The sequence below is a fragment of the Anguilla rostrata genome, chromosome 1, assembly GCF_018555375.3.
Source record: "Anguilla rostrata isolate EN2019 chromosome 1, ASM1855537v3, whole genome shotgun sequence".
Lineage (NCBI taxonomy): Eukaryota > Metazoa > Chordata > Actinopteri > Anguilliformes > Anguillidae > Anguilla > Anguilla rostrata.
This window is the reverse complement of record NC_057933.1, coordinates 35489393-35514400: the sequence shown is the minus strand read 5'-3', so window position 1 is coordinate 35514400 and position 25008 is coordinate 35489393. Positions and strand designations below refer to the sequence as shown.

The following is a 25008-nucleotide window of genomic DNA, read 5'->3' as shown; positions in this document are numbered from 1 at the left end:
CAAGTTTTAACACTCTAGCTGATGTCTTGAGGTGTTGCTTCAGTATTTTTAGATAATACTCCTTCCTGATGATGCCATCTATTTTCTGAAGTGCACCAGTCCCTTTTCCAGCAAAAACCCCACAATATGTTTTTGCCACCCCCATGCTTCACAGTTGGGACGCTGTTCTTCTAATTAAAAGCCTCATCCTTTTTCCTCTATACATAGCACTAATCATTATGTCAAAACAGTTCAATTTTTGTTTCATCTGACCAGAAAACACTCCTCCAAAAGGCTAGGTCTTTGTCCTGATAATCACATGCAAACTTCATTCTGGCTTTTTTATGCTTGTCTTGGAGTAGGGGCTTCTTCCTTGCGCGACAGCCTTTCAGGCCATGGCGATGTAGGATTCTCTTAATGATGGATGTAGATGCTTGGTACCTGATGCCTCTGATTCCTTCCTTTATTTGCATGTTATTTGCATAGCTTGTTTTTTCTATCAAAAAAGAAGACGTGACCGACTTCATGTTTTCACATTGTTTTTCATGTTTGCTCATTATGATACTTAAGGTATCAATGATGATAGGTGAGTACTTCAAGATTCAAAATCTGTGCGTATCTCATGTTTGACCAATATCATATCTGACAATGTGTTTTAAGCATAGTGTAAAGTTGGGAGCAACGCAATGTCAACCCCAAAACCATGTGCCTTGAATTCAATTCATATATGTTTTGAAATAAATAAATTTTAAAAAGGGATAGTGAAAAAATCTAGTTTTTGTTTCATGAAAAATATGCAGGAAAAACATTAATTCTTATCTTTTTTACTGTGAATCTCCAATTTTCCTTTCTTAACACTAAAATGGGAAACAAAAATATGAAAAAGGCTGTCTTTTAAGTCATCGTGAGTGTGTGCGGCAGCTCTTAGTTTTCCTATAGACTATAATAAAGACTCCTGCCTATTTCCACAAAACTAAGTAGCTTACAGTCATGTTTTCAACTTAATTATACCTATAAGACATACATAACAGTAAGAATCCTTAAGAAATGGAGCACGACCATGAAGTACTTTGAACTTCCATGGTTACTCAACTGCACTAGCAGTAGCAGATGTCAGTCAGTAAAAGTTCTCTTGACAGGGATGCTTGTTTTGAACCCTCTGAAATGAGTGGACAATTACACAAGAATTACAAGTAACTTATGTAGCTAGCTAGATAGAACATTATACTACATTAAATGTTTTTTTTTTTTAAATCAATGTGTATACTTGCTAGTCTAGTGAACCAATCATGTCACACACTATCAACTAGCTAGGTAGGTCAGATTGTGCTGCCATGTGATGTAATTGTAATTGGGGGCCAAGCAGTGAAGCTGCGTAGGCACCCATTGTGTTTCTACCTTTTCTTATTATGCATCTTCATCTTTTTCTTCTGGCTAGGGTGTTTATGGCAGCCCCTAGAACTGTATGGTAAAACGTTTAGAAATTTGGCACACTGATTGGGGACAGTCCCATGATTTTTTTCACCAATATTTATGTCTCCACCTCGAGCGCTCTAGTGCCACCAACGGGTAAAAATTGGAGGTACGTTTATGCATGTAAGTTTTGAGCCTTATGCCCGATTTTAAAAAATGAGGTACCGTTGGATTACTTGGATCAAGCCGAGTTCAACGCATCCATTGATGTCAATTTCTGCCACATTGGATTTTCCGCCATATTGGATTTTCTGAAAAAGTACATTTTTCATATGCCACAAATTTTGTCCAATCTTCACCAAATTTGCCACAGATGAGGTTCAGACCAAGCCTTACAAAAGTTATCAGATGGATTTTTGATTTTCAAAAGCGTTCATCCGTCACAGCCAATCGAAATCGGCGGCAAAATTGCCAAACAGGAAGTGAGGTCATAACTCAGCAACGCTTTGATGTATCAAAACCAAACTTGGTACATGGACTCGGGACCCCATTTTGAGGAAGAACAAAATCTTTTCCATCATTTGACCTCTGGCGGGTGCTGCAATAAGCAAAAATGCGTTTTGACTAATAACTGGTGATGTGTTTTCTTAAAAAAAAAATCATGTCTGGTAATACCGTGAGAGGTCCCAAGGCCAAGACATGGCAACTTCTCATGTCAACCTAATTGATGCAGCCGCCATATTGGATTTTATCCAATATCCAATCCAAGGTTTAAAAATTTTTCACAGGCCACAAAGTTTGCCCAATCTTCACCAAACAGATCATCTTCGGACCAACCCTCAAAAAAGTTATCTGAAACTTTTTTTGATTTTCAAAAACATTCATCCATTACAGCCAAATCAAAGGCAAATGACCCAAACAGGACGTGAGCTCATATCTCAGTTAGACCCAATCTTTGGTCAATTGACATAAAACTTGCTATCAGTGCTTGCAGCCACGCCTTTAACATGATCCGATCAAGTTGCAATGGCGACTCTGCCCTGCTGGACTGCTTGGCCCCCTCATCGCTGCTTGCAGCTATATTTGTATTGTAATGTTGTAAAAGATTACATGTCTTGCAATTTTGCTTGCTAGCTTGCTGCTGTCCAGTAGATATTTATTTACGGAGGGATTCGTTTTATATATAATTTTATCAAACCACAGGGATTCACACATTGCTGGCAACTCTAACTTTAGCTAACATTCGTTAGGCAAATATTAAATCATACATTTTCTTGTGCAGTTTCCTTAGATGTAGTTATACAAGTACTTTATGAGTTATATTTTCCTGTATCTCAGGAACTTACTTGAATGAAACAAATAAACCAATTTTGCAAGAAGATTGTAGCCTACAGTAAGGCCTATTCTTCAGTTGCCACAAGTTATTGTGAGTTCATGATGCTTGATCACCAAAAAAAATTTGGATTGCATAACATTCACAAGGCTGTTGATGATGCTGATGTTTTATTTTCAGGAAAAAATCCATGGAATTTAGTCTGCTAACTAACATTAAGTAACAGCAGGATAAGACGTTGGATCAATTTTGAGGTTTAATTCCAACCTTTTTATTGGCCATACGTTTGCTAATGTGCTTTGTTCAAAACCCACAGATAAGTATACGACAGACATTGTGATAGATTTCGAACAATACGCTGCCCACAAAATAATAAATTGATATTTATTAACTTTATATTAGCACCCTCAAAATACATTGAGCTGAATAGACTGGAGGGGGCAGTGTCTCTAATTCATATCATTAGCCGGTACCTAAACATTGAAGTCATAAGATGAGTTGTGTTAAGTGCAAAATGGAAATCTCAAAATCAGTATTTAGACCAATATTCTAAAACATTATATTCAGACTGTAGTTTGTGCTTTAAAAACTGAAAAAAATACCTAACCAAAGCAATGCATCGGTAAACAAAAACAAGTTGTTTTTTGTTATTAAATTTGTTATTTCAAAATGGATATGAACTGAACAGAAAGTACATGGATCCCCCTTTACCATGTTGAGTCACAAATGAAAATGGAAAATTAAAATAAAAAGTTTTCAATTTTCTAATTCAATTTTAATTTTGGGCTGGATAATCCTCCATCTTTATTTTTCATGTTCCTTTTTAAATTTCCTTTTTCATTTATCTTTTGCATTTTCTTTTTAATTTTGGAATGAATAATCATCCAGTTTTATAGCTGGCAAAACAATGCTGCTGTTAAAAACAACCACATTTCAGAATGGAGTTGGTTGAGTTCAACAGCTTTTGTCATAATTGTCACTGATGTTTTTTTTAAATTAAAAAATGCATTGATACTCTTTTCATTATTTGTGAAGGGGTACAGATTATGCAGCTAAATGGAAAGCTTATTAATAAATAAGGAAACAAGATTCACAGGTTTATTATTATTATTTAAAAAAAAAAAAAACCTTTTTGAAGCTCATAAGCTAAAAAATAATGATAGCAACAATGGTAAAACCTGTGTACAATCTGTGGTGCACTTATAATAATGATTATTGTTAAATGAGTCTACAAATATAACCTAGCTCTTTTACCTAATAAAAAACATGGTTAATTCCCATAAGGCTCCTCTGCAAAAAGTATGTGCTTTGTCTTTAAAACAATGTCCCTCCTGCTGGTGCATTAATAGTGAATAAAAAAGTTCAAAACAAGTTAAAAATAATAATCTCTCAAAAATGTCACGGGGCACACTTGGGGCAGCAGAGCCCATCTTTTGCTGGCTCACCAAATAGTGAGCCTTCATCCACAAGCAAGCAAAAGCAATCTGGTTTTTCATTTTTCAGCGTGGCTGAGCCCAGCCTGAGATTGATCGTCACATATGGCCCTAGAAAACAAACTGTCAATACTTTCAGCGCTGTAGAATTTGAACAAATAGCTGCACGCCCATTCAGGCCGGTCATTGCATTCCATTTAACAGATTTTATTGACAGTTTCCTTCTTGTAATTAAAGGGAAAACTACTGGCCAGCAACCAAGATAAAGTTCAAAGATAGGGTCAAAACAAAGGGAGATACAAGGCCACAGCCTGACTGTCAATGGTGGAGAACATCAGAGCCAGTTATTGACATCCAGGTGCCTAATGATCGGCACCTTATTAAAGAGGGATCTGAAGTGAACTTTATGCAAATGCTAAAAGGACCATGGTAATGCTTTTGGGATATGCTGTTTTCACATGGAGGGATGTATATGAATGTGCTTGCATATTTGCATTCATTGTAAATATAATTAAATAAAAAAACAAAAACAAATATGTGAATAAGTAGCAATTAATATAACTTAATTTCATTGACCTTTTGGTTCAGGTTCTTCATGTAAAATGACATATATTTTCAAAACACCCTCTGAGGCAGGCGCTTGCAGAGGTAGGAAACAACTGTAGCATGAGCTCCTTTCCCCTTTTACCCTGTCTGTCCTAAAGTGCCCTTTTAAATGGAATTTAAAAAAATAACTCACGTTCATCATATAATATAAAGGCACGGATAGTCATGGACGACAGGTTTCTTAACACCCCTTTTTTTTCAAAAAGTAGCTGCACCCTAACTAAGAAGAAAAATGTCTCAGCAACTCGACTTGATTCAAAGCACAAGATATGCGTACTGTGCACAAGACCTGCTTCAAAGCTGAGAGTAGTGGCCTTAAAAACACAGGTATTCATGATGTGATGTTATATAAATTAATATCATACAATTTAATAGATGCATAGTCAATTTGTCTAAATACACAACTTCAGCATCTTAGCCCTGGAGTCGCAAAATTTGGTGCACAGGTCCCTCTCATGAGGAAATAATTTGCCTCAAGGAACCATAAACGGTGCCATACTGGATTTTCTGCATTTCAATTTTTTTGAAAAAAAAAAGAAGAAAAAAAACACTTAAAATACTTCTCCTGCAAAAATCTACCGATTTGTACAAAATTTGGTATTTTGCCTCATCTCACGTATGCAGATGTTAATTTTCTATATTTTCTAGAAAAATATGGCCGAATAACGGTCCAATGAATTTGTAGTAGGTGTCACTTTGTGTGTGTGCAGTTGGGGGGGAGGGTGTGCCCCTTTTATTGCCCATGGCCCTTGCCCCTCTAAGTGTCTGCACATGGCCCTGCTTAGAGGTAGCAACAAATAAGAAGTCCAGAAAATTCCCTCTCCCACCAAAATTGCAATAAAAGATGATGTTCCAACCTGAATTAGCTAGTGCTATAGCTTTGAGGGTGACAAACTCTTCTTTCTCCAGCTTCATGCTCTTGTACTTCTTTACCAGCTGCAGGATGGCATTGTTGAGGTCGAGCAAGCCAGCCAGTTTGGACTGGTCTTCATCCATGATGTAGTCTTCAGCGTAGACCAGCTTATCCTCAAAGGACAGCGAGCGGTACACCACACGCAAGATTAAGATCTCCATCCATGCACTTTGCAGTAAACTCATCTGGTCTGCCAGAGAAAGAGTTGAGAAACCTGGGATTGGAAAGAACAATAAACACAGGGACATGGTCATGCGCAAGGCACAATGACATTTGGTTTATATGATTAAATACTGCTACCATTAAAAAAAGCTGTAATTAAGGCACAGTGTATCAGGCAGTAAAGGAACGAACAGTGCAGTTTTGGGAAGTTTGGAACACTGGATTCACTCCTCCAACCCCGGCCCATCCGCCCCACCCCCCAATTTGTCCTCCACATTAGAGAGAGGAACATAAAAGTGAAAACAAGAAATTATCCTAAAATGACCACCGGTGCTGTAATTTAGGGGGGATTGAGAGATATTCAACAACATCTGGTATGGTGGGAGCCCTGTCATGGGAAGCTTGTGCCTGCGCTCACCAAATCGCTTCATTTTTTGTCTCTTCCTGACTTGATCACTAATGGCAAGGAGCTCATTATGCATAGGTCTCAGGCTATTGTTTATAACAACTGCTAATTTATTATCTCAAACTGTTAACATCTCTGATCTCATTAGGAGCCGTGGAACAGCATGGAACAGTTGGTGCTTTTCCTGGCCTGCTGGTATGACTCCAGAGTGCCAGTTGGCAGGGACATCCACTACTACTTAATAAAATCATCAAAAGGGATTAGAGGAGAATTTCTTAAGGGGGTCTTTAATACATGACTGCTGCATTCTTGTAAAGTGATCTGTGATGGGACCTGGCATGGCTAAAAATATTGCCATGCTCTGTCACAATGCAGTTGCTTGTCCTGAAGCTGGAGGGAGATGAAGGGGAAGGATGAATGTGGAGTAGGATAAGAAGGTGGAGGAGATGTTAAGCTGAAAGGAAACTTTCCCCCACAATATAACACACACACACACACACACACACACACACACAGGTTCCTAACAAGGAGGGGCCAGGGGAAGGAAGGTAGTCAAAAAAGTATGAAACTACAAGGCATGAGAGGGAGGAGTGGTGGTAGTGTTGGTCATGGAGGGAGGGAGGGAGGGACGGATGGAGGATACCCCGAGAGGCAGATGGACAGAGCCCATTGCCAGGAGCATCTTCCTGTGACAGCACCATCCCACCATCCCAGGCAGTATTGTTAGTAAATAATTAGATTTACACATTCCCCAATCTCCACACATCTCTCTGCTGAATAATTAAAAGTGGGATGATTAGTTTATTGAGTGGAAAGAAGAACTTTTTTATTGAAGTCCATCAATGATTTTTATCTGGCACCAAGTGTTTTTTAATGGTTGATATGTGAGCGCAGGCATCCAATTTTTCTTATCTACCTGATTAATACAAATGCTGTTTCAGTACGCATTAATTAACAGATACAAATCTGCGTTCTCATGGATGGATCGATGTGGAAAAGAAAAGGAGCATCAATGTGTATTTACTGCTGATGATAGAAAAGCCACTTTATTGATGTTAATGTGACAGCAACTTTAAAGTTGCAATGTGGGCCCCCTTTTTTCATCACTGCCATTTCATTTTAAATAAAGATCCAACAATTTGAACTGTAATTACATTTATCATCTCTACTGTGCAGCTGAAAAGATCAGAGGAACCAAGTTTAGCTGACCAACCTCAGTGGCAGTGAAATCTAGCATCTATTTTGTTTTGTGTCAACAATTCCTCTGCTTCCACCAACTCTTCACTCTCAATCTTAATTCAGTGCGGGAAATATTTTGTTGGTATTGTGCATTAAATTGAATGATTGCAGTGAGAATTATAGACCTCCCCATACATTAATTAAGGGGGAATTCTGTTTTTTCTATTTAATTTATTTTCTTTTTTAAAATTTGGTGGTAAAAACAGAAAAAAAATTTCCTCATATGAGCGATACACTGGAATTATCTGATTCTGTGTGTAATCATCGGACGATCCCACCCCTCCCATTTGAATCTTTTTTCCAGCAGACAGGCTGAAGCACTCGGCGCTCTTCATCTGCCCAAACCTTCCCCCCCTCCATCTTTCCCATACACCCCCCTCCCCACCTTGTTCAGAGTCAACTGATGCACTCTGCTGTAAACTTACAGAAAAGGCTAAGCACTGGAAGTGTGAAGGGCATGCTAAAAAATCATATCTGATGGCTCATCTTAAAAAAAAAAAAAACCTTTGCTGGTGTTCAAAAGGAATGAGCATCCATCTGTGATATGCTGTGCGAACGGGAATTGGCTGCAGAGTTAACCCCTACCGGGAAGGACACCTCAACAATGGGCCTCACGGCGCCTGGCCTGCCACTCCCCTGGCCGGTGACTGTGCATCGGCCAAATTTGTTCTTATTGCATGTTTGTGTCGCTGAGAGCAGCATGGAGTGGGCCTCATGGTGCACCACCCCTCACCCCTTCCACACCACCTCAGGGCAGCCTTCACCTCATCTTCACAGACCCCTTGATCTGACACTTACATACCACACCAGTCGCTACAGGGTGAATGAAAAAAGATTTTGCATGAGCACTGACTGTCATACAGATGACAGTTGAATATTTGACATGTTTTTGTTTCCAAGTATTTTTGGTAAATATTTGCATTCAGATTCCTTATTATGAATTAACCCTCCTGTTATGTTGCGGGTCAAATTGACCCTTTTTAAAGTTTGAAAATCTAGGAAAAATACTTAAAATTATTTTTTCAGTATGAAACTTCTTCTACTGGCCTTAATTAGTGTAATCAACATTTTAAATGAAAATGGTTCATTTCATGTATTTGCAAACCCCCCCTGTATGGGGATTGACCCGGGAACATTTTTGCTGTACCTAAAAAATGAACAGAACAGGAGGGTTAAATAAAGTTAAATAGTCTCTGACATGCACTTAACAAATTATTAGGAATTGTTCTGTATCGTTAAAACCTTTTTAAGGATTTACATGCTTTTTCAACTCATATCTCTTTGAAAGATAATTAACCTCAACAAGACAAAATGGAGGCTGAGCCAGGCTTCAGAAGTGGCCAAATATGGGAGTCAATTTATTACATATAGCGTTAAATAAATAATTTCAAACATACACAATAAGAATAGGAGGAGCCTTAAGAGAGGAATATTGGTTAAAATGCAATGTGTCAATCAGTCCATCCAAACGCTCAAAGCTTTCAGCTTCAGTAACATACTGTTACTGAACACATTGTGTAACATATTAATTGTATTGTCATAAAAAACTACTTCCTCCTGATTTTTTTGTTTGTATTTACACTAATTGACTACAAATCACCTCAACGAACAAAGCGCTACCTTGTGTTACCAATTCAAAACATGTGCTTTGTACCCTGACCCTGTGCATGCCAGGGCATACTGAGAGAAAAGGTCCTGCCAAGTCTCTGCTTCACCTCACTGTCCATTTACTCCCAGAGTGTGATCAGACAGCTCTTGCCGTGCCCACACTTTACCTGCTCTATGCACAAGCCATGCCACCTACTGGAGACATTGTTTAAATGTGCTTGGTGGAATAAAATGGTATTACAGAACTGAAAAAGAAACCAATCAAAGGTTTATGTTTACAACAGCCTTTCAGGTCTGCCCCCCAGAGGACAGGATCACCAAGGGAGACATGAGAAGTGTGCAATGACTGGTGCTGTAATACAGAAAAACCTTTGCTTTTATCACATAACCACCTTTCAAGTCCACTAAACAATAGTCAGGAAAAAATGAATGAAAAATAGTGCTGGTGTGAAATGGGAAGGGTGAGAAATGCATTAGCACAGCCATATGCGGGACATGTGTTATCAGCTAAGCAAATATTCACCTATCACAGCAGAATACCTCACTAGACACAGGCTAACCTGATCCTATAAAATAGAGTATCAGTTATACAGGAGTCCATCCTGCTCTTTATCTCAATTAAAGGGAATAAATCTTAAAAACAACCATTCCCAGGGGGTGTCTCCAAATGCGGAATAATTTGTTTTTAGTGATAGAATAACAGAGTATATAATGTAAAGTACATATTTAACAGTTATTAGTAATTTCATACAACATGTTCATAATAATTGCTGTATGGTGCCTGGTGTCAGCTTGCAAATTCATTCAGTCTAATGTTCTAATGAAACATAAATAAACAAACTAAAATATATATAATTTTAGTGAAAAGAACACTAACATTTAAAGAGATAAATAGATGTTTATTTCAAAAGTCTCCATCCAGGCCCTGTGAAAAACTGAGGTAGAAAATTTGTGCTGTGAATCTGGGCAGATCATAATTAACAAAAAATAATGGCCTTGTGATGGTACTTATCTCCCACTTCATCACACACTGAGAAAAAGAGAGCGGGAGAGTGAGAGAGAGACGGGAGAGGAATGGGAATGTTTTTTCTCAGTGAATATTTGTTTTATAAACCTCAATTTTTCTTGCCTGGATTTTCTCACTCGCCCAGGGGGAGAAAGGATGCACCATCGTCAACTAATCACAAAGAGCTGCTTGATTCTAATGCACATAATTAGCAATCGGCAGACTCTTAATTGCTTACATTAGAAGCGATTCGTAGTGGAGATTAATTCTAAATATACCCAGGCAGCTGGTTAAGATGCCTCAGATTACTGTATGGACTGTACTTTTCCACTTAATTAGATATCAAAATTAAGCTGCAACAAGCATTTTGACATTACAGTGGGATGGAGGCAGGCCTGTCTGGCCTGGTCCCAGGGCTGCAGTAAAGTGACCACTACCAAGTGACGCCCAGATGGAGAGACATTACAAGCCGTGCTGGAAAGCCATTTCAAATAATAAAATATCAATATTTACATTTTAATTACCCCCTTTCCCAGGCCCCTCTGTCATTTTCATCGAATTGTCATCACAGTGAGAGCTTGCCTAAATGATGTCTCATGCTGGCAAACACAGTTGTCAATGTGGTTGTGGTCTGGAAAGAAGAGTATTTGACCTTGATCTGTAACTGCTCTCCCACTTTTGCTGATGAGAGCATCTTGGGTTGGGTGAGTTTAGCATGGATCCCAGTGGGTTTTCATATTGACACAGGGATGTACAATTTCACACATTTTCACGCACTAACAGAGGCTACAGCTAGTAGCCAGGTGGCAATCTATCAGAGGTGGCAAAAGATTGAAAAGTACCGAAATGTTTTGTTTTATTTATTTATTTATTTATTTTTTTATTTATTTATTCACAACTTACGTTTGCTATGATCATCTTATACATATTTAATTGCAGGTGATATTTGGAAAGTTAAAATCCTCTGATCTATTTAATTCTTTTAAATGACTATCACCACAGTTCAGTAGTCAATTTGAAGAGAGCTAGCAACCATATTGGGGTTTGTAGGCAATGTTAATGCAGCAGTAAACAACTTGCTATGAAGGCAGTTCAGATGAAATTATTGTTTAGGTAGATAGTTAATGGTACAAAGATGGTACAGCATATCACACCTGCTCCTTTCTCAGAGAATTACACTTCCCTGTGAGTAAATCTTCTTACCAAAGACTGGAGAAAAAGATACAGTAGGTCATTAAATGGCTCAGCTCCATGAAATGTCATTTTCTTTTCTCTCTCCTTTGACTGGTGTGACCATTTTTTGTTTTTCAAAAAAAAGGGCAGGGGTGCCCTTATGAACATAATATTTCATTATGGAACAAGCAAACCTAAATCCCTGACATTTTTGGGAATTTAAAAATCCCACCTAGGGAGATATTTTCATTTCTAGAAAAAGAGGGCACCTGGTCAGCACACCACCAAGTGAAAATTTGGACTCAGTTATCACTTGTCCTTAACTGTAACTCACAATTAAATGAAAGCATTATTTTTTATTCAAGAAATTGTTTAATGAGTTCTGTGACAAAAATGTATGTTTGCATTTGTACCAAACTTTGTTCATGAAGAAAAATTTTGCATCTATTTTAAATGAACAATTAATGATAAATATTGATTGAATCCAGACATTTGCCTATTTTCTTGTCCACTGCAGGGTTGTGAGCAAATTGTCTTTTTAAATTCCTCTGCCATATTCTCCATGATCTATACACGTTTCCTTCTGCATTTTAGCTTCTCCTAATGTTTGCAAGAATGACACAGGTTTTGCAAAATTCCTATTAGGGGAATTAGCATTGTATGTACAAGGCTCAGGAGCTTACGTGTCGTGGCGACAGGCTCTTTTGGCGTGCACTGCCTCACAGGGGTTTTCTACTTTGAGCGGCAAGTAGCTGCCAGTGATTCCTCAGGGGCCCACCAAACAAGCTCAGTGAGAGAGGCTGTAATTCTTCTGAAGAGACGAACGGGTTTAGGGTTGTATTAGCATGCTGCTGTTAATTCATTATGCTCTGGTTTATGATGGTGCCATTCACACTCGTTTCCCCCAAAATAAATAAGGAAACAGCTTGCAGTCTATCTTTTTCAATGATGCATATCATGAAGGAATTTTGTTAAGAGAGATCTGAAGTACAAACCTTGCATGGGATGTGTTTTCTCCAGTAATTTTATTTATCGGATGCATACTGTTTCTAAATGGGATGAATATATAAATAATCAACTGAGAGCTGCGGTCAAAATTTATTGATTTGTCTCAATCCAAGCTTTGAAAATATCAGAACTACAATATTTCATAAAATATATTTCACATACATTATAAAACAAAATTAATTGACTTATGATCATTTAAGCACTCTCTGAAATGACATATGTATTGTATTCTACATATAGTATTTCTCTTTATTTCCTGTTTGACAGATGTGGTAGTAAAGTCAAACAGAAGACACAGAGATTCCTGCATTCTGCACAACAAACACCCTGTAATCTAAATGGGATTTTAATAAAAGAGAGTGGAGCCCGCTTTAAGCATGCCTTAATGCTTTCAAGAGAAGACATTACCCCATTCCACAGAAATGAGCACCTTTTAATTTCTGAAAAAGCCATGGCTGAAAATCTTAATTAATTGTTCCATACTGCTTCAGGGTCATTATGCAATGTAATAAAGGCCGTGTAATTATGAAATTTTACAGCCATTACTGAGGCTGATAGCTCGTATTTCATCATCAGGCAGGCCCAATGGCTTTCTAGCCACACAGCTCTCCTTTGATGGACTACACACAGATCTATCAGGCCCAAACAATAACCTGGCTGGGCAGCTGTAATAGCTAGCCACAGATGAAGCAACAGATAAAGACAAACTATAAATCCAGGCCACAAATGCCACCACAATGTGTGGCGTGGGCTAGGAGGAGGAGGAGGGGGTGGATTGGCAGTGTGTGGCATTTGGTAAGGTTGAAGGATAGGCGTTTGTCTGTGTGTTCAGATTTAGGCATAACAGAGTACACATTTCTCCCTTTCCAAATAAAAAGCTACAAGATTTTGAGGGAGACAACTATATTCAAGCCCAAATATAATACAATAAAGGAACAAATTCTAAATTATAAAATGGAGTCAATCTTCTCAGGATCACACACATACATATTTGCTCTCAAAAGCACATGCATGCACACACACACACACACACACACACACACACCTACACACACGCACGCACACACACACACACACACACACACACACACACAATGACTAAACAGAAGGCTGCAGGTTCTTCAAGCTTGCAGTGACATGCCAGGTGTGAACTTTGTTGTGGAAGCACTGTTAAATGAGCAATAAAAAATGGAAATAGAGATAAAGAGACACTGTCAGTAGAAACTAACAAAACTGAGAAAAGGAACAAATGGAAAATGCAGTAGAGCATGAACACAGAATATTCTGGACTTTCCAGTGGACCTTTCTTTCTGAAGCACATTTGCATTTGAATCTGAATTTTAATTTGAATGAAGCTGATAGTGACAGAACGCAAGGAGAGAATAGATCTAACCATTATGGGGGAGTTTTTTAAATTCTCAGAACCACATCCTAACTTAAATAGTAATTTAAAGAAGATTAGCTGTATTTAAAACGCTGGCTTGAAAGTGCTTGTTTGAGAGCCTTTGAAAAATTGGGAGAGGGGAATGTGGCATTTGACTAACAGAAAACTATGGGCAGGGAAATAGAAAAATACAAAATTCTAGTTTTCAGAATCTATTTAACATAATACCTATGGCCCTTACATTGCCCTTGGGACAAGAACACACACACACACACACACACACACAAAAAACAGAAATTCTATGTTGTACACACAAGAAATTGAAATTTAGATAAATTTGTCTGATTTACAGTTCACAACGTCGCATTTTTTTCAAGGTATACTTTTGGAAATATTGTTGCATCAACAAACAACATACCAAAGGTGACGTTGTCTACTTCTGTCTCGTATTCATTCTTTGATCTGAAATCCTGATTTCTTGAACATGGACTATTTCCCCTCTTGTTCCAATACTTTTGGAGGGAATTGTACATCTGACTCATGACTATACACAGAACACCTCTCATTTTTACCTGATTTCAATTAGAAATGAATATAATGCATTAGAAAGTGCAGCACTTCATCAGGCAATGTGAGAAGAGCATATTTACACAACACTTGTCAAAGCTAAAAGAAAATTAAAATATGGGTAACTATACAGTGTGACGCGTGAATATTGTAATTATCAGGAAAGATGGCTCAAATATGCTCAATCATTTTATTCATAAGAAACACAGTGGGTACATCAGAGCATGCCTATGTCATCCCAGTGCATCAATAATAATTTACATTGTGATTACGCGCATATCAGAGGCTGAGGCAATCTGGCCCAGCATTTCTTCTAATGCTGGGAATCCCTATTTAACCTGCAGTCTCAAATACCTCCTGCGTGCCACACCGATTATAATTCCTCAGAGCTGCCAGACAGCTCCAATCCAATCCTATTTCCTTGGCTGCTTGTTCTTTGATGGAAAGGATGCCCCTTCTGAACTGCTATTTTGGGGGTTGGGAGGTTTGGCGGGGGGTTGGAGGGTGATGGCCATTTCATGCTTGTCTGTGAACTTTGCATGAACCTCCAGAAATAATGCGATGTGATGACAGGCTCCTTATACCTTCCACTAAATTTGCTGTCTGAAATGAGTTGAAATAGAGTTTGGTTTGTGTAATTACATCTATCTATCTTTATATTCCAGCAGCATATCACAAATTGAAAATACTAAAAATTGACTGTTCATTCTGATGTTTAATGATTCCCGAAGACACGCCAATGATTTATTGGTTACTGATGTGACACATTTGCATCTTATTAGATGGAGATTACTAGGCCTTCAAATTGCGGGATGCGGCTCGCTACTGTCTGATGGATTGATTTGATTTGCAAATGTAATCAAACTAATAAGAGAGGGCAAAAATGAACGATAATGCCTCGTTTTTTCATCTGGCAATCACAGAGGCCACCCCCTCCTGTCCCGGGCCGATGCAACCTGACATGGCGGACAAAGCAATTGACAAGCTACACTCATCTGCACATGTAAGGTGAGTGTCAGTCTAGGATAAACCAGCGCCTCAACTTCCCTAAACAAATGTGCCCTTTATTAAGTGAGAGGAATAAGGCTTCGATGGGCAGAAGTGGTAGTGAAAACAGATGTCAAGATGTTTCATATGCAGTAAGTTCATGTGCAGTAATGATTTTACTGTATTGCACAATGATGAAACATCTACTTGTGTTTTTACTTATTTTTTTCCGAAGCATTTCAGAATATAAGAAACTATAAAAAAATATTGCATGAGGGAAATAAACATGGTATGAGCAATACTCTTCTCTTGAAGATGGCAGGAGCCAAAACATGTATGACTTGAAAATAAGGATAAAATAATTTGTAATATCTTGCGTGATTAATTGGAGTTCGGGCCTCATCTGTTCATTTTTATTAAGTTTCACAGTCTGACCACAAATTTCTATAAATAATCATTTATATACGTACATTTCACTCAAATACCCACATAAATGTTATGAGTAATAAGTACAACCTGTCCTTATTTACAGCTTGTCACTAAAATGTGTTTTCCTCTTCTTTCCTGTTAAAATACGAGCGGCGGTAATTTGACCACACACAGCTGTTCCAGTTCGTTTGTGAGTCCCGTGGTCGAAGTATTAACAGTCAGAAATGAATTTGTGCCCACATTTGTCACCTGGTGGTGGTTGTGCAAACAAATAGTTCTTGTGGAAAAAAAAAAAAATAATAATAATATATATATACATGACATGACTTATAACTTCTTCCAACTAAACAGAGACAAAACTAAGAATTTAGTTATTGGGTACAAGGCAAAAAGTGACACAGTGATCGTATGCCTAAATTCACTATCTTTAACAGCAATACCTCAAGCCAAATTTTTTTTGTAAAAATAATTACAATTCAAATCACAGTTATTTTTAACTGTGATTTAAATTTTGAAACACATATTAGAAGTGTTACCAAATCTTCCTTTTACCACCTTAAGAATGCAACCAAGGCCAGCTCATTTCTCTCCAAGGATGACATCGAAAAACGAATGCGTGCATTTATTACTAGTAGCCTGGATTATTGTAATGCCCTACTTTCTGACCTCCCAAAGAAAACAATTGCTAAGCAATAACACATACAAAATGCTGCTACCAGGGTTCGATCCAAAACAAAGAACAGCACACACATAACCAATATTAAAATCACTGTCCTGGCTCTCAGGTCATTTCAGAATTGATTTTAAAGTGTGGTTATTAGTTTTTAAATCTATGAATGGACTTGCTCCATATTACATTAAGCAATTAACATCCTATCATGCTATGTGGCATGTATAAAAATGCTGAACAGGCACAGTTGACCTCGATTTTTGATCAAGCTGGCAAGAGGAACAGATCCAAGTGACTTTGAAAGAGGGTTCATTGTTGTGGCATGCATGGCAGGAGCTTCAGTTGCAAAGACTGCTCAACTGGCTAGTGTTTCAGTCAGAATTGTGACTAAAGTGACATCTGCATTTTGATCTATGGGAAAGACATCAGTAAATATGGTTGGAAATCGTGGTTGAAAGCGTACATTTGATGACCGTGATGCTAGTAAATTAGTGGAATATGTAAGGAAAAACAGAAGAGCAACTCTTCCTCAATACAGGATTTGATCAGACTGAGTCAGCAAGAACAATCCATCGACAACTACATAGACAGGGATATTATAATAGGGTTGCAGTGCATAATACCCTCATTACAAAGACGAATGCAGGCTTGAGAGTTCTGTGGTGTGAAAATCATAGGCACTGGTCTACAGAGATGTGGAAAAAAGTGAAGGTGGTCCAGTGCAGTGAGGGGGTCCGGTGGCTCTGTTATGCTGTGGGGAGCATTTTCATGGCATGGTTTGAGTACACTTGTCCCCTTAGAGGGAAGGGTCACTGCAAATTAATAAAAGTTATTCTGAGTGATCACCTTTATCCTGTGATGAAAAATTTAAATCCTGATGGTCTCCATGACAATGCCCCATCCACAGGGCATGACTCACTGAATGGTTTGAGGAATGATATGGTATGAAAATGATATGAATCATATGCTATGGCCTTCACAGTCACCAGACCTCAACCCAATTGAACATCAATGGGAGATTTTGTTAGGCAGCGTTCTCCACCACCATCATCAAACACAAAGTGAGGGAACGGTGAAGGGAATCTTTTGGAAGAATGGTATTCCATCCTTCCAGTAGAGTTCCAGAGACTTGTATAACCTATGCAAAGACACCTTACTAAGACACATGTTAGTTTTACCTTTAATTTGTCACCTGTTTGTGTGTGTGTGTGTTTTTTTTCTTGTTTATTGCCAGGTAACTAATCCCCTCTCATGCACCCATATTGATAAGGCTGAACTATCAGCCTTCACTACCTGAGCTGGGAGAAAGCTGAATAAGAGGAGAGAGACTCAGAGATTACGGGCAGCCCTCTCCCATCTGCCACTGTTAAATGAGAGAAAGAAAAGGACTGAGAAAGCGGGGGAAAAGAAAGTGGAACTGAAAGCCCTACTTACAGTACACTCCAAAAGTATGAGAACAGTAGGTAACTTTTCACTTAATTCATGCAAGAAGTGGAAAGTTTTTGACTGGCCAAGTCAGTCACTTGATTTCAATCCAATCAACCATGCATTGAACTTGCTGAAGAGGAGACTGAAGACAGAAACCCAGAACAGATCAACTGAAAGTGACTGCAGTGAATGCCTAGAAAGGCATTTCCAAATAAGATACTAAACAATGATGGTGATATGTTGGGGTCGAAGACTTGATTCAGTTATTGCATTAAAGGGCTATACAACCAAATATTAGACATTATTGCTTTGATTTAATTTTTACTAGTTTATTCATTAACAGCTGAAAATGGGGGACTCAACACAAAAACATCAATTTCTGTGGTAAAGTGGTAAAACATCCACACATGTTAACACCATGGAATAAAAGGTGACTGTCTGTAATTTTATTTCATATTCATATTTTGATCCAAATCTAAATGCCTTAAGTGTATAGCAAATATAACAAATTTCACTCTACTGTTCCCATATTTTTGGAGGACACTGCATATTTTAGACACTTTTTCTATAAGTGAAAAGCTACTGACAATCCCCTATATATATTTACCATTGCAAGCAAAAAAGGTGTTTAAACGGGTCATTTTAAAATAAAAGGTTATACAATTAAAAAATAATAAAATAAGTTCACACTCTGTTGTGATGGCTGACTAATTTGGCACAAAAAATGAAACCTTTAAATAATTTTAATTTTACAATGCTTGCCATATTAATTTGGAATGATACATCAACGGATTAATGACAATTCCTAAGAATGATGATCACATTATTCACTTAGAACTTACATCGCTGCCACCTCTTCTGTCCTGCCAAATCCCATGTGCCTAGATATGTTTTGCTTTTTTCAGCCATTTTCTCAGAATGTTTATAAGTTTCAATTAATTTAGTGTGTCTCACTTTGCTGAATGCTGAGGAGCCAAAAGTAAAAGTAAAAATTTGATTTGCTAAAAGGAGCTTATACCCTCTATTAATCAATATTTCAGGAGTTTCAGGCTTTGTTGGGGGGGGGGGGGGCTGGTGACAGACTACCCCTCATTTTGAGATAGAGGGGGTGGGGGGGAGGTGATAGCACAGGATATGTTCTATACACAGTGGAGGGTGGCTTTCACACAAAAATGGAACCCTGAATGAGTCAAATTACTCAGCTTCACAAATTCAGACAGGGCTTTGTAAATAAGCTATTTGAATCTGATTACGTATGAGCTAATTTCTTATGTAACTTCAGACTGTAAAGTGAAACAGCATTGAGTATAGGGAACCACTTGAGGCCCAAGAGAACCCCTCCAATAAGAAATTCTTCAAGAATTAAGACAATTTTTCAACAATATTCAATATTGGGAACTGACTACGATAGCCCTTCCAAAACCTTCATCTTTCCTGTAATTACTTCTTACTTGATTTTGAGGAATGCTTGGCCAAAAGAAAGAACCATTTTTGGCCAAGTCTGATCTTTCTTCTTGTTAGAGTTCATGATTCCATTGATCTTAACAAGAGCCCCCAGATACAAACACCTACATAACATCAAAGAGCCACTGCCATATTTCATTGGCAGTATTACATCCTTTCTCTTTCATGCCAAAACCCACCATCTGACCAAAACACTATGCCAAAGGATGTATTATTAAGTAACACAACTTGTCACATTCAGTTCATTTTCACAAAGTGTAATAAGTGGGGAAAAAAGGTGTAAACTTTGAATATTTTTGAATATTTGAGGGGATTGAAATGCATAAATCCTGAGAATTGCAACCCTCTCATTAATGACTTAATGGAACATCTGTGAAATGATTGTTCCTGGTGAATTCAAAGTGGAAAATAAGAATACTGATTAGTAAGGCTGGGTGTTATTCATGTAAAATATTGGATACACTAGTTGAAAATCATATCAAACTAAAAAAAAAAAAAAAAAGCTGAAGAGCTCAGTTTTTTTAAACATTGATTTATTGAAAGAATTCATAGTGCAGCAGTGGGGAACGATAGAAATGACATACATAAATATAGCAACAGTAACAAATATTTGAAGTTTCAAAAAAATCAACAACCACTTGTCAACTGCTAGGAACAGCCTATGAGTAAAATGCATTGATAGCCTGGTGCATTTACTTACTTAATTCGGTCCCCTCCCATAAATTATGAATAATATAAATACCATTCTTATATTAATAACTCTTTTCTGATAAGAATATCAGATAGAACTATCAATATATAATTAGAAGTTTCCTGTGTTTGTGGTATACCTTCCATATACTGACAAGCTGGAACTGGTTGAACTATGGATGAATATGTGAACCTAGGCATAGCCAGTTGCTCTAAGATCCCCAAAGTTATCACCATATATAGGTTAATCCATAAGGAAAATGTCTCAGTCAAGAAAGGTACTGAGCATTGTTCTGATATTCTTTACAAATACTGAAATCTGGTACAAAGCCAAATGCATGCGACCACTCATTGTGTCCCCATGAATTCTAACTGCATCACAACCCCTCTTTCTCTCTCTCTTTCTCTCTCTCACTCCCTCACACACACACACACCCCCTTTCACTGCAGACCATTCTCTGCTTTTCATAGCTTGCTATGAGGGTTGACAATAGAGACAGAAAGAGAGTGAGCATGTGAAAGAGAGGGGGGGAGAAAGAGAGAGCATGTTTATGTGTGGGAGAGAGGCAAAAAGAGGGGAACAAGAGTGAAGTGGAGTGTGGAGGAACCTCGATATCTACATTAAAGAGATTAGGGAAAACATGGTTCCATTTTACAACTCAATCATATTGTGTTAGTGTGTACTTATCCGAGTGCCAGTGAAAATTGAAAGAGAACTAAAGAAAAGTCCCTGAGATAGGATGTAAGAATAGGAGAAGCCTGAGCAATTTCACCAGGCATAAAGGGACTCTAATGGTCGGTACTGGGTCATGCTAAAAAGGCACTGTTAGGGCTCCGCTGTCCATTCTTGTCCCTGCTTGTTCCTTTAACAGAGAGTCAAGTGTGGCCATCCGCCTTTGTGCCACTCTGCTCTCTGATAAGACATGTCACAATTGTGTGATGGTACGCTTTCATTTATTTTTATTTCGCTGGGTGAAAAGCTTAATTCTATTTACAGATAAAATTGGTTTTGAATGGTCTTTCTCTTTCTTCCCTTTTTCCCTTTTCAAATATTTACTTTTTTCCTCTAGTCAGAAGCTGCAACCCTCCTCCATGCACTGACATGCCTCTTGAAAATAAAATTAACTGCTGAATGCTTTAATCTCACAAATGAGATTCCTCAATTTAATCCACATTATGTAGGTTGAAGGCATTTTTTTTTTCATTTTTAGTTAATATCACATTTCTAAGTCCAACGGTGGCTTAAATACTGTAATTCCGTATTGGATGGCATCTGGATGTGCAGTGGGCTTTGTTGGTGCATTCAGCCTCACTTTGCTTAGTAAAACTGCATGTAAAAACACATCAAGTGTTTGCATCGAGCATATTAAAATATGCAAATGATTACTAAAAATGAGGCCGATACCCATTAAAAAACAAATCAAAGGAGAGAGTCCTTCATGTAAGTTGCGTTAGAGCTGGCGGGATAGAGGACTGCATGTCTTTAACTCCATTCAGCAAAACACAGACTTCTTCATTATCCAAGCCTCTCCAGCAAGGCAGCACCAGTAATACTGAGTGATGTTTAAATTAGTTTACAATTTGCCTGCTCTCCGGCTAGGACGAATCTTAAGCGAGAGCACTCAGAAATGTCAGCCGTGCTACTAACCACCGTAACAAATTGTTGCCCGTACGCTGAACACCTAATGACTTCAAATTAGCTCCTGTGCGGGTGCCTGACAGTTTGTTACGACTGTTAGCAACATAGCCACCATATCATGAGCGATAAATTGGTTTCAGCTCTCTCTGGGAGAAGGTGGCTTCATCAATTTGATTAAAAAATTACTGTAGCATAGAAAGCACAGAGACAAACTACTTTAGCGGGAGACAAATAAGTTAGGCAAACTGAGACAAAGTAGCTGCTGCTGGTGAGTGATCAGAAAAGGGCCAGACGGGGTGTATTTGTAGTGATAGAGGGAGGCATATGGCTCTTTTTTTGCACAACCCTTTAGCTTTAGGGGCCATTTCATTTTAAGGGGATAGAGAGCCTTCCGTTATGTAGGTGCACTTTGATATTAGATCGCTGCTCTTCCCAGGGATGTCTTCATCATGATACTGGGAGCTGTTCCGGTGTGGGGCCCAGAGCTCCAGGGATACACGCACAGGGGACGATCCTCATCAAACAGCAGGAATTGCCTGCCCAGTTCAAATCATACCATCATCTTTCTTCTACTGGTCATTCACTACTAGCTACTCTACTAGCTGGGGGGGGGGTGAACTTCCTGAGGTGAGCAAAGCGTAGACTTCCAGTTGACAGACTTCTCTGTCCCCTTTGGGGGAGCATGTTTACAATCCAAGCAGGCATGAATTTACATGTACAGACACACGCATGTGTCCTAGCACTTGAATTAAATCAGAAGAGCGGACTAAATACCCGTGTTTCTTCTAGAGGAGGAGTTGGGGGGGGGGGGGGGGGTGCTAGGTATGTCATGGCGCTCTGCATGCATCTGTAGTCTGATGGCTTAGCTGTGTAGCTTCTCTTTGTGTGTACTGGGTTCACCTGAAGTACACAGGGGAAACCCAGGGCAGTCTTGTATAGGGAATTGGAAATAAACCTTCAGTCCTGCATCTCCTTACTAGGGGGAAATTGGCTCTATGATGCAGAATAAACCCAAGTACCACTCTTTGCCTTGATCAGGCCCAGAATCCACTTCATAGGAGAACTGTTAGAAACAATGGTCCTACATCCAAACATGTCATTGCCTTTCCTGTTTGTGCAATCACTATTGTGTGACAGAGTAATAACAGTATGGTCACTTATGTGGGTCAGAATTACTCTATGTGTGTTTGTATGTGTGTGGGGTAGGGGCGAGTAAACAACCTATTTTAAGAAAGAAGAGTCAACAACCACCTGATGTCACTGCTGTGCCCACCCCCTACAATGGCTGTCATTTCCCTCTGAGCTTCCACCCCCTTCCTCTCTTCATCCCTGCACTGTCCCCTAGTTTAATCTTCTCTATTTTCAACATAATCTATTCTAATCTGCCTCCGCTTTATTTCTCACCTTATTCACCAACGGGTTACATTCACCTCTGGAGACCAAGATTGGAATTGGATGTTCGTCTTGGTGGATGGGACTGCCAGAGATTATAAGTAAAAAAAAGACTTTGTTAAGTAGATTAAATTAAATTCCTATTTTGTCGGCTGATTCGGCACACGGGCAATAACTGGAACTAAAGGAGCCACTTTTTACCGTCATAATCAGACTGTCCATGACTTAATGGCACTGTTCTTACTGTACGTCATGGCTGGAGCCTTTTTAGGCACACAGTTCCTTATTTAAAATAACAAAAACTGTTCGCAAGGGAATTAAGCATAAAATTAGGAGAAAAAAAAACAAAAAACATTTACTTATCTGTCATAACACATATTGAACAATGACCTTGTGTGTACCTGTTTCAGGTTTATGGTTGCTACTATGAATGTTGTCCATGGAGAAATCATACCTTGGTTCACAGACCCAGCACCACTCACTGAATGTTTTGTTTATACTGATAAAGTTACCATTAAAATTGTGTGGAAATTATCTCATGGTTTTCGATCCAGTTTGAGAGAACGGGCCTCATTCACGAAACGTGTACAATCAGATTTGATCGTTAACTGTGCTTACGAATGTTTCCACAAGCATTTCAGCATTCATCATTTTTTTCTTATTTGAATTTATTTGGCACAATCTCAATCTACATGTGTTTGGAAATGCGTAAAGGCATATGCAGAAGCGATTTATATTTAGAATGCTTTATTATTTATGCAAACTCAAATTTACGTACTGTAGCTACAGTTCATATTAACAACATGTTTCTCAATACAAGCATTATATTATTAAAATATATTAATATAAATACACCTGATTTTAACTGCATTAACTAATCTGAATTACCTCAAACATTCACTAGTTATTATTTTAATTTCAGTTTACGATAATGTTTTTTTAGTTTTATTTTACTACAATAACACATATAAAAACCACATATAATTAAATTTGGTTATTGATAAAAGTGATTGATAATTGTATATACAGTGGGCTCCAGAATTATTGGCACCCTTGATAAATATACACAAAAAATGCTAAAAAAAATAGCTAAACTAAAAAATAATACAGTTGACATAAGCTTTATTTTCCAACATGTGTAAACTAGTGCGCTTGATTAATGATTCATTAGAATCAACTAAAGTCTTACATTTCTTAATTTAAAAAAATATTTCCCCAAAAAACACAATTATTGGCACCCCTGGTTTAATACTTTGTGAAAACACCCCTGGCAAAGATGACAGCCAGGAGTCTTTTCCTATAATTTGTGATAAGTTTAGAGAACACATTTGGAGAGATTTTTGACCATTACTTTTCAGAATCATTGATATATTTGGGTTTGCGCTTATGGACCCCCCCTCTTCAGTTCAGACCACAGGTTTTTGATGGAATTTAAGTCTGGAGACTGAGATGGCCATTGGAAAACATGGATGTTGATTTCACTTTAGCATTTCTGTTTAGATTTTGATGTATGCTTGGAGTCATTGTCCTGCTGGACAATCTACCTATGACCAAGTCCTAGCTTCTTAGCAGAGACCACCACATTTTCTGCCAGAATTTCATGGTACTTTGTTGAATTCATTGTGCCATTGATCTAAAATAATGCCCCGGGACCACTGCCAGCAAAACATCTCCAAAATATCAATGACCCACCTCCATATTTGACCGTAGGTATGAGGTGCTTCTCCTGCATGCATTCCTCTTTTGCCGCCAAACATGTCGATGATGTGTATGGCCAAAACGTTAAATTTTGGTCTCCTCTGACAATAGCATTCTCTTCCAGTCATAATTCCAATGAGGTTTGGCAAGCACCAGATTCTTGGTTTGTTTATTGTGCTCAGTAAGGGCTGTCTTCGTGCCACCCTTCCAAAGAGTTAGTTGGTATGAAGGTGCCATTTTATGTTTTTTTTAGACTTGTTGACCGCAAGAAACAAACCAATCTCTGCAATTCTTAAACAGTGATCCTTGGGTTATTAATGGCCTCCCTCACCATCTTCCTCACTGTCCATTGGGACACCATGCAGTTGCTTCCTCTTCCTG

The 25008-nt window shown here is 38.3% G+C and overlaps 1 protein-coding gene across 7 annotated transcripts in view; it reads right to left on the bottom strand.

The window, feature by feature from the left end:
- Positions 1-25008, bottom strand: part of esrrga (estrogen-related receptor gamma a) — a 144804-nt gene that overhangs the window by 11047 nt on the left and 108749 nt on the right. For all 7 annotated transcript variants that reach the window (XM_064335926.1, XM_064335945.1, XM_064335968.1 and 4 more), the window contains one exon: positions 5622-5891. In XM_064335926.1, the coding sequence (XP_064191996.1) occupies positions 5622-5891 (270 nt within the window). The remainder of the gene's footprint in view (positions 1-5621; positions 5892-25008) is intronic.